This window comes from Urtica dioica, chromosome 8 (assembly GCF_054948205.1).
Source record: "Urtica dioica subsp. dioica isolate 48M chromosome 8, U.dioica_male_clone48M_v1_H2, whole genome shotgun sequence".
NCBI lineage: Eukaryota > Viridiplantae > Streptophyta > Magnoliopsida > Rosales > Urticaceae > Urtica > Urtica dioica.
Genome location: NC_142763.1, coordinates 10,180,730 through 10,191,497, shown reverse-complemented (window position 1 = coordinate 10,191,497; position 10,768 = coordinate 10,180,730). Strand labels below are relative to the sequence as shown.

Below are 10,768 nucleotides of genomic sequence, written 5' to 3'. Positions count from 1 at the left end.
TTTGTAATATATAACCCATAAGTGTTAGAAGACAAAAAAAAAAAAAAAACAAAATAGCGCAATAGCGCGTTTTTTTTTTTTTTTTTTTTTATAAATTTTTTCTACTAATAGTAATGTGTTTTGAACCCCATTTTCTTTTTTTAAAAATAAATAATTTTTCATTCAATGCCTTTATATGCTATTTAAAGCAGTAAATTTTAATTTACAAGTACATGACACGCGTGATTAACCAAATATAGCCAATAACGGACCGTGACCATTCAATTCCGACGTATATATTAGCAAAACATATAATGGAGGTAAAATTTGATTTGTTTGATTTATAAAATCGTAAATGACATTGGTGGCTAAGAATGGAAACAATAGCTAAATCAAACTAACGATATAAAACAAATCCAAAATATCCTGTTTTACATCAATAACGACAAATTTTCTGTAAAGAAAAATATTTATATTATAATTAGTTAAACTAAACTATATTTACACTATTGAAAACCTCCACCGAATAGAGTAAAGGAAGCCAAAAATAAAATATTGACACGACGATGGCACAAAACTTAGAAACTGATGACGTGGGGTCACGACTATTCGATAAAAAAAATAAACAAAAAATTAATTATATAAAGGAGAGAGAATAAGCCGTGTGTTGTGCGAGTTTGCGTAGTTAATATTTCAGTTCACAGAGAATTACTGGGAATAGAAGAGAACTTTAAGAGAGAAGAGAGAGAGAGAGAGAGAGATGAAACAGAGCGATCTCATTTGGAATTCTGAGTGAGTTTCGAACCGGACCGATCGAAGCGATGGCGAGGACTGGCGTGTCGGACTCCGATCCGGTGGCGGTGGCGGCGGCGAGAGTGGCGGAGCTGAAGAAGGAGTTGCAGAGGCTGGTGAGGACGATCGTGGACGAAGAGGATTTCAAGACCGAAACGGTCGATCAGGCCAGAGAGGCATTGTTTGCTCTGAAGGAGCTGAAGCTGAGGAAGAAGCGATCGGCGTCTCTCAAGGTCGACGATGGCCTCTCGTGTCCTCAGGAGTTTCGATGTCCTCTTTCCAAGGACTTCATGAGAGACCCTGTGGTTGTCTCTACTGGTCAGGTTTGTGTTGAAATTTCCTTTTTCTTTTTTAGCGGAATTCGAGTTTTTCGTGGTTGCAATTCTCGAAGAGACTGTGTTGATTCATTCATATTTTTTTTTCTGCAAACGTCTGAAATTTGATCTTATGTGTGTTGAATTATGGGAATTATATTTAAATTAAATTAAAATTGATGCTTTCTTTCACCGTCTTTTCTTTCTCAGGCCGAATACTATTGTACGAATGAAAATAATTATTGTAAATTTTTTCAATTATCATTGGCAAGATATTTTGTTTCTGTTTTGCTTTTCGATCCCAGTCTTTTTATGACCTAAAAAAATGAAGAGTAAAAAAGAAAAAGGAAGCTACAAAGAATAATTTCCAAAGAGAAGAGAGGAAAAAAGAAAGTATTGCAAGATGGGTTATTGTCTGAACATATGGTTATAAATGCTTATCTACTCGCATAAATTTTGCTTTCTGGGTGGTTGTTGTAGTTAAATCACGGGCTTCAAAGTACTGTGCTGTATTTTGTACTATCACTAAACTTGAGACATGAATTAGTATCATAGTCAATTTTTCAAGAAATTTAGCCTTTCCTTTTCCTTATGTATCCATATCGCATGTATTAATCTCCACAGCCAAACATGTCTGGATTGTTATCTATCAAATTCCTAACTAGTCTTGTTCTTCAAATTTTTTTTTTTCTTTTTCCCACAGACATATGACAGGCCTTTTATTCAGAAGTGGCTGAAAGCAGGGAACAGAACTTGCCCTCTAACCCAACAAGTCCTATCCCACACAATCCTGACCCCGAACCACCTGATCCGCGACATGATATCGCAGTGGTGCAAATGCCAAGGGATCGAGCTCTCGGACCCGTCACAGTACCTGAACGACGAGGACGGAATCACCGAATCCGAGCGAGACCGTTTCCTCTCGCTCATCGGAAAAATGTCTGCCTCTCCGCCGGAGCAGAAAGACGCCGCGAGGGAGCTCCGATCGCTGACGAAGCGAATGCCCTCGTTCCGCGCCCTCTTCGGCGAGTCCACCGACGCCATTCCGAACCTCCTCCGACCCCTGGAAGAGGCGGCGGTGCCGCCGGAGATTCAGGAGGACGTGATCACGACGCTCCTGAACCTCTCGATCCACGACTCGAACAAGCGGCTCGTGGCGGAGACTCCGGCGGCGGTGCCGCTCTTGATGGAGGCTCTGCGCTCCGGCACGGCGGAGACTCGCTGCAACGCGGCCGCGGCGCTCTTCACGCTCTCGGCCGTCGATTCCAACAAGGCGTTGATCGGACGGTCGGGGGCGCTCCGGCCGTTGATCGACCTCTTGGAAGAGGGAAATCCGGCGGCGGTGAAGGACGCGGCCTCGGCGATCTTCACGGTCTGCATCGCGCACGAGAACAAGGTCAGGGCGGTGAGGGAAGGCGCGGTGGGCGTGATCTTGAGGAAGATCGCGGCGGGGCCCAATGCCAACGTGGACGAGCTCGTGGCGATCCTCGCGATGCTCGCGACGCACCAGCGCGCGGTGGAGGAGATGAGCGAGGCGGTCGGGGCGGTCCCGCGGCTGCTCGGGGTGATCAGGGAGAGCGGTTGCGATCGGACGAAGGAGAACTGCGCTGCGATACTGCACTCGATCTGCGTGACGCACCGTAGCAAGTGGAGGGAGATGAGAGAGGAGGAGCGGGCCCACGGGACTTTGACCGAGCTCTCGCGGAACGGCACTTCCCGGGCTAAGAGGAAAGCCTCCGGGATCCTCGAGAGGCTCAACAGAGCTCCCAATTTGACCCACACCGCTTGATTCAACCTGTGTTTTTTTGATCAATTTTTTTTTTTACTTTTCCCCCTTTTTTTTACTAGTTTTTGTAAATATTGTCATCGTCGTGCAAGTTTGTACATTCTATGTCTTTCTTTCTTTTTTCTTTTTTGTTCTTCGAATTCTCATGGTCTCTTGTCAATAATACCAACAGGGTTTTCTTTCATTTTTCCTAGGTATCGTAGTAGTAAAGTAACGAACAAGCTTTGGAGAAAGTAACTAGTACTTTGTATAACCACCACTCTCTTAAGAGCGATAAGAATCTAGTACAGAACAATTGGGTAGAGAGTGAGTTAGTGAGTCAGCAGCGGAAAATAAAGCCATGAATTATTGGGAGGAGATAAAAATTGGGAAGAATCCAAGTGTCTCCTTTACTTTTGACCAAGCAAAGAGCGATGTAAGTAGAGGCAAAGGTGATGGGAGGCAATAAAAACAAAAGAATTCTGGAAGATTCCGAAGGAGTGGAAGGAGTGAGGAAGCGAGAATAATGTGGCCATATTCAATGGTGTTTGTTAATTGTGATAATTTACGGTTGTGGTCCTCTTTTTAAATATCCCTCCATCCTTGTGAAATTATTCAACTTATAACACTTATCCACCCACCGGCAGCAAATGCCTTAAAAAAAATATAATAATAATTTTATTGACAAAGTTCCATAGAACTATTGTTGATGATTCTTTTTCTTAATATCATTTTAATTAAAATTGAATCCAATCTTAAATGTTATTTATTTAAATTATATTTAGTGTTTTAGAAATTAAAAATTGTAATGTCTAAACAATTTGAATTTTTTTAAAACCTATCTAAACTTAATTACTTTTTATTTTGAAAATATATCAAAAAAATCTTAGTAAAGCATAATTTACTTATAAGGCACTAATAAAAACCAAAAGTTTAAGAAGTTTGAAGGTTGAATTCAATTTTGTTTAGAAGTACCTTAAATACAATCAACCACAAAGTTATTTAAGGTTTTATTCAGTTTAGAGGCAAGATTTTATTTTAAAAAAAAATTAATGCCACTATAACTATGACTAAACTTACCTTAAAATTAATACTTGATAAATATTTAGGTTGCTCTTAATTATTTTATAGGTATACGTACTAATAATAAAGTAACAATACATCTTTTTATATTCTTTGGATTCTATACACCATTGACCTTTCTATCTCTCTTAAAAGTCACACTTTAACCTCCTTAAGAAAAGTAAAATATAAAACGTCTTTTTTAATTATTATTATTAGTTATTTACCGAAAGCTAACGAGTCCCGTGATTTCTGTTAATCCCATTTCTTGGTCTTAAGTCTTCACTGTGTTTCCGAGGCCAAGAAAAAAAAAAAAAAAAAAAGACCAAATCGACCCAACTAATACTATTATTATGTTCCTAATAAACAACCCGAAAACAAAACGTTCGAAAGAGCTACCAATTGAAAGAGGTTGGGCTGGCTAATAATATGGCAGTGCCATGTGGCAGTTGGCCTTATAATTAAACCAATACATCAATTATCACCACTCAACTCAACAATTTTTAGGGACAAATGGACCATTGTTGAAAGACTTTTTACTCACATTATGTCTATAATCTTCTTCCATTATTTAGATTCTCTAGAACTGGACCACCCATTTTCTTCTTGCTGCGTGGTATAGCTATTTCAATAATGAAAACAAATGAAGATTACTTTTATTGAAAGGAAAAATTTGTTTTACAACAATGTGTAGTGAAAAATCTGTTCGAGTCGAGCACAGCTTCAAGTCGAGCCGAACTATTTGGTTTGGCGATAAATTAAGATCGAGTTTTTTTTTTTTTTTTTTTTTTTTTTTTTTAAAGGGACTATTATATCTTAGAGATAATATTTCAACAATAGGATTGTTGATGTCATATGAGAACTCGAGCATTATAAAAATAAATATTTATTGTTTTTTTTATTGACCATGGATTTATAAGGTCCATATTCGTGTGCCCAATAGTGGTGATCATCAATGTCATACGTTCTCAGTTACTTTTAAATTTTTTTCATTATGGTCATGTTTAGTTTTGTTTGTCTAGTCTTAATTTCATTACATGGCTTCTTCGCTTAGAATATTCTTCTCGTTGGTCTCTACCTCACTTACACCTAACCACACATAAGTTTCTCATCAAATTTAGTCAATCGGTTCATGAATAACTCATCCGAGCTTCACATGAAAACGATAATGAGAATTCTTTATTATCTCAAATCAGCTTCAGATACATGTCTTTGATTCAAGAAGCATTATAGTCGAGGTATTGAAGTATTCACATATGCAGATTAGGCAAGAGTGATGCCAGATCGGCGATCCACCTCGACTATATGTACCTATGTTTGGGTATCTTTGTAACTTGGTGAAGTAAGTATCAATGTGGTAGCTCAAACCATTGCAGAAGCCAAACTAAAATCTCTCGCTAGTAGAGTATGTGAAGGTATATGGATGAAAAAAATGTTAGTGGACGACCTCAAGATCAAGCTCGACGATCCTATCAAGATGTTATGCGATAATCAAGCCGCACTAACAAATCCAAGAATCCAGTCCAACACGAACAAGTCAAACATATCGAGATCGACCGCCACTTTATCAGCTAGGAGATTTAGTCTTATACTATATATCTCCATGGCATTTGTTCCAAACTAACATCAAGTAGCCAACATCTTCACCATACCTCTCAATCGAGCAATCTTCAACGAACTTTAATCCAAGCTCGATTTGCTCAACATTTAGCATAAAGATTGAGAGAGAGTGTAGAAAATGAAAAGTTCATTAATACCAATATATCATCTTGGAAGATGCAATATCATATTCAACTATGAAGTTGCTCGTCTTGTTAGAAGTTGCACATCTCTATTATCTATGTATTTGTAGGGGCCGTTTGGTTTAGTTTTCTAAACTCGTTTTCTGTTTTTAAATTCTGTTTTCTGATTCTAATTTTTAAATTTAAAAACAGATTTAGAATTACGTTTCAGAATATTTTAAATGTTGTTTGGTTATGTTTTCCATTCAATTGTATAGAGATAAAATAGAAAACAATTTTTCATTATTTTCTGTTTTCTAAACAAATTTCAAAGAAAACAGAAACATGATTCTAAATCTGTTTTATGAATTTATAACCAAACAGTTTTTCTAAAACTGTTTTCTAGAATTTAGAATCAGAAAACAGAAAACAGGAATGGAAAACTTAACCAAACGGGGCCTACATTTTTCTAAATTGACTTTTCTTCTAGTTATTATGTAAAGTTATAATTCTTTTTCTACTACTTGTATATCTATCAAATATCTCTTTTAAATTATACAATGACTAATTAATGTTCAAACTCATATGTATGGACTATGGAACATAGACATTATTTGGTAAATGAAATACATGGTAAATTTGGGGTGATTATTTTGCTACAGTAGGCTAGCTGTTGACTATTTATTATAATTATGCACTTATTTTTCATTACTAATCTAGATTTTAGACATACAAGGAAAAAGAGGAAATAGAAGGAATAAAAAAGAGGGGAGATATATAGGTGGCAAAAAATGTCTTATTAGTGAATTATTGGAGGTTTGATGTGATAAGATGTAGAATGAGGACTGTTTATCATTTGTGTGCTGGCCATTCCGAAGTGACATTGTGATGGTCTATTCTATTCAAAGCCAATCCCTTCTAAAAACACCTTTCCTTATATTTGGAATTTGCCAACTTGTGGTGCAAAATTAGTGTCTCCCGTGTCTTAATTGCACAAAGCAAAACTTGTAAAAGAGAGAAAATGGGTGTCACTTCTGAATTGACTGTTCCTAAAAAAATGAATACACTGAGAAGACTTTGCATTACGGTATTAAGGACTTGAAAAATATGAAGGGAAAAAAAAACTCCAGCTTCAAGAAGAATAAATTAGAGCTTTTCTTTAAGAAAGAGGAATGAATTTGAAAACCAAATCATGAAGAGCAATGACATTAACCAAGACTGCTCGATTAAAAAAAAATCATTAGCCAAAGACCTAAAGCCTAACCACAAATCTAGATGCATTTGATTAAAAAAAAAAACAAACTAAATTATTTTTTCTTTTGTTGGCCATTCTCGGTTTAATCACGTGCTTTTTGTCAGAAATAATGTTGACGATGCTGCTCATCATTCTTTATTTTTTTAGGGAAATTATTGTTTTCATTTTCAATGGAACTGAAAATATGATGCCATCTGGCTGAAATAAGAATAATATCTAGTGATATAGATATATAAGAGAGAGAAAAAAATACTCATTCTGAATGGTGGGCGTGAAATATAACTTATACCAAGTGTGAGTTATTATTATTATTATTATTATTATTATTATTATTATTTTGTTTTGAATTAATACAAAACGACGAATTTGGACTCCGGAGCGGACCGGACTATCATTGTGATTTGTCTGGTCCAGTCCATCAGTTCTGTATTTGAGGATCGGTCCAAGTTGGGCTTGGACTGTCGTTCAATCAATATTAGGAATTATTATAACATTTTGAAAAATATCTGAAATACTCGCATCAATTAAAAAGATGAGTAACTAGAAGTGCGAATACTAATTATTTGAAAATTTGTAAATATTTTTTATGAATAAAATGATTAGTTTATTTATTTAGTAACTTAAAAGACAAATCTTTTGAAATGGTGAAATTAAAATAGGTAGTGAATCTATTTATTCTTAATACTTTGGTTTTAAAAGAAGTTATTATTACGGTTGCGAAGACTGCATAAACCACTATGAACCTCATTTAACAAAGAAAACATATCATAATCGATCGAGTCGACTATAGTTGGCGAGTTATCAACATTTACAGCTTTAACTGCTAGGAGAAATTCATTCTCGGTCGAATGAGAAGTGAAGCCATGTTTCTTCTTAAAGATGAGATCATCTACTAATCATAAAAAATTTAGCGACGGGTTCAAGACACATTTTTTTAACCGTTGAAAGATCCCAACACTTTTTCGAACGAATGATCAAACCAAGAACTTTCACCAAATATCGCACTATTACACTGTCACGAATAAAGTAATAAACTATAAGAGCGCTACAATAGATTATTAATAGCGGAGTTCAAAGAATATGCCTCTAAAAAGTTTTAGCGACGCTTATAAAAACGCGCGACTCTGAAACTACATAAAATAAAAATGTGAAAATGTGACTCGAAGAATGTTACGTTTGAAGCTGCTGATCAATATGAAAGATTTAGAGCGCCTCTAAATATTTTTTTTTATTAAATTAGTTAGGAATCTATTTTTATAAGTCCAGGAGACTTATCTACCGAGCATGGCAATCTGTCCAAATGAAAATACCGAACTTGTGACAATTTTCTTTTATAAAACAAATACAGAAATCTGATACGTGCCACGCTCAGTGGTTAATCAATTCACATCGCAAAGGATTAATAACCAACATGAATTTAAATATACCAGATAAACGAACATTTGAATGGAAATTTAGCTTGATTCTTATCATATCTCATAAGACGAAATATTTAATACAGTTCCAAAGTTGGTCATGAAGGTATGTAAAGTCTCTTCACATGTTATAAGCAAAATAGTGCGCAAGAAACTCAAAAACACCTCAGATTTTGAAATTTGAACATCCCAGTTTCTTTACGCATCAAAATCATTTCATCTACCATTTTATTTTTTTGTTTATCAGTCAAAGTGGCTTTAAAGTTTAAACATACAAGATTAACGAGTGGCTTAAAAACGAACGTGTTGATAACTCACTTACACATGGCACTTTTCATTCCTTTTGTTCCGTCCAAATTACCCGAAAGGTTCTGGTCCAAATAGTACCAGGTTTCTGGCAAACAAGAATAGAACACTACGCTTCGATTATTTGTGGTATTATTAATATATTAAAAAGAATAAAACCTAAAATATACCCTAATATCGGGGGAAAAAAATTACAGTGGCAAGTAGCGAAACAGCACTGAAAAATTGATTTCGTGAATAATCCCGGTCATAGGCCAGAACAGAACAGAATTCCGGTTCTGTTCTGTTTCAAAGCCCCAGGTTTACGTCTAATACACTAGAATGTTGCTATTGCTTAAAACTTTTCATTGGCTCCAGATGCAGAACAATATCAAAATGCAACAAAATAGCAATGAAAATACATTGCTCTATTGGACATCATTGAACAATGCATATGTTGCATGGTTGGAGAGAAAAAGTTTTATATTTTACTTGGTTCCGAAGTAGAACAAGTTCAACATTGCTATATACCGAACAAAAAAAAAAAAAAAAAAAACCCAACTCGTTCGTGGGTGACTATAATAAGCAAATTGTCAATACTTAAAAGGTCAATTTCCATGATGACACAACGGCCAACTTTTCAAGAGGCTACGCTCTGCCGAATCTGTACACAGCAGTTAAGAAACTGGTTCTAACAACACCATCTGTACATTCACAAAAACACGACCCTAAACACAATCGCTATCAAAGCCACGGTGAATAGAACCAGACAACCACAAACACAAAGCCCCATCAACTCATGACTCCTCCAAATAAATGAGTTGACCTCCAATCATTCGGTATTGTAAGCCCAGCCATGTTTCTGTAGAAAAGATTGAACCGCTTCCTTTATGGCCAGGTTCGGAATAAGCTGATATTCCTCAAGCAGATCTCGGGTAATTGGATCAAAGTTACCTACCTAATATAGGTACAAAAACCGGTCAGAGAGTTGTAAAAACAAATAATGGATGATCAGATCTAGTGAAAAAATGTGATTTCCACCAAAAAAAAAAAACTCACCTTCCGCAGATGGTCAATGATAACAGATCGCTCATACGTTACACCACATGGAGTGATGACCGGATCACGGAAAATTTCGAGGTTTATTTTGCAACAAAGGTAATCGGGCACCTAAAAGGTTAAAGCAGTTTCACAGAGATACGTAGTAAATATATGTCCCCTAGAAAGAAGGCAAAGGTATTATTATAGATAACCGAAATTCTTACTTCAGTTGGCGTGTCAGCATCGGAGGCCGACTCAAACACTCTATCCACAGCCTTCAATTGTTCCAAATGAGCTGCATTGGAATCTTCCGATGGGCCATCGGCTTGAAAATCATCAAGTAAGTGTTTCTGTTTGAGGGCAGTCACGCAGGCTTCTCTGCGTCATTAACAAAATTAATCCAACTTAGAAACCCACATATAATAAAGCACGAGCAAGCACAACTAATTTGTTACAAACCTCAGGAATTTATTCTTTTACCACATAGTTGATTTCAAGAGGTTTTTTTCTATACCTAAAATAACTATTTCAATTCTACGTACAAAATTCATTTTTCCAAGTAGTCTATGCTTTAAACTAGGTAAAAAAACAAATGCATAATCTGCATTGGTCAAAATTCACCTTTTGGACTTTGTGCATTTCAAAATTAAATAAATAACCCCACGTTTATAGATTTATTCAAATATATATCCTGGGCCAATTTTTCATCTTTATATTATGCTTAAAAGCGTGCGCACGCACAAAAAAAAAAAAAAACAAAAAAAAAACAAAAACAAAAACAAACAAAAAGAGCATAGAAAAAATGGTTTTATTATCCACGACATGATGAGATTGCACATTATACCGTGGTATAGTTACAACTCTGTTAAGCGCTAGAGTTTTGAAAATGTGAGCCCATGATACATATTTGGGTTATTTAAGAATCTCGATGATGCATACGTAATATTAAAAAAAACCGAACACAATATAATTGTTTTATACCAAACCCAAATGAAAGTTGCTATTTTCCCTTCATACTATATACTCTGTCCAACAACCTATAACACACTCTAAATTACCAATGATCAGAAATTCTCTAGACAGTAGATGCCTAATATAATCATAAAAATAAAAATAAAAACAATTCACAATCATCACAA

General features: G+C 35.7%; 2 protein-coding genes across 2 annotated transcripts in view; one reads left to right on the top strand and one right to left on the bottom strand.

Annotated features, from left to right (window-relative positions):
• Positions 1–615: 615 nt before the first annotated feature.
• PUB9 (plant U-box 9) lies at positions 616–3,057 on the top strand. Its single transcript, XM_089623610.1, has 2 exons — positions 616–1,094; positions 1,789–3,057. Exons 1-2 carry the CDS (start codon positions 801–803, stop codon positions 2,872–2,874), a joined length of 1,380 nt encoding a protein of 459 aa, XP_089479736.1. The 5' UTR covers positions 616–800; the 3' UTR covers positions 2,875–3,057.
• Positions 3,058–9,136: 6,079 nt separating this feature from the next.
• The window catches only part of CHIP (carboxyl terminus of HSC70-interacting protein), a 58,837-nt gene continuing 57,205 nt past the window's right edge, over positions 9,137–10,768 (bottom strand). The window contains exons 6-8 of the mRNA XM_089624365.1: positions 9,854–10,007; positions 9,648–9,758; positions 9,137–9,546 (exon numbers count right to left, since the gene is read on the bottom strand). Of these exons, the coding sequence (XP_089480491.1) occupies positions 9,421–9,546; positions 9,648–9,758; positions 9,854–10,007 (391 nt within the window). The 3' untranslated portion in view covers positions 9,137–9,420. The remainder of the gene's footprint in view (positions 9,547–9,647; positions 9,759–9,853; positions 10,008–10,768) is intronic.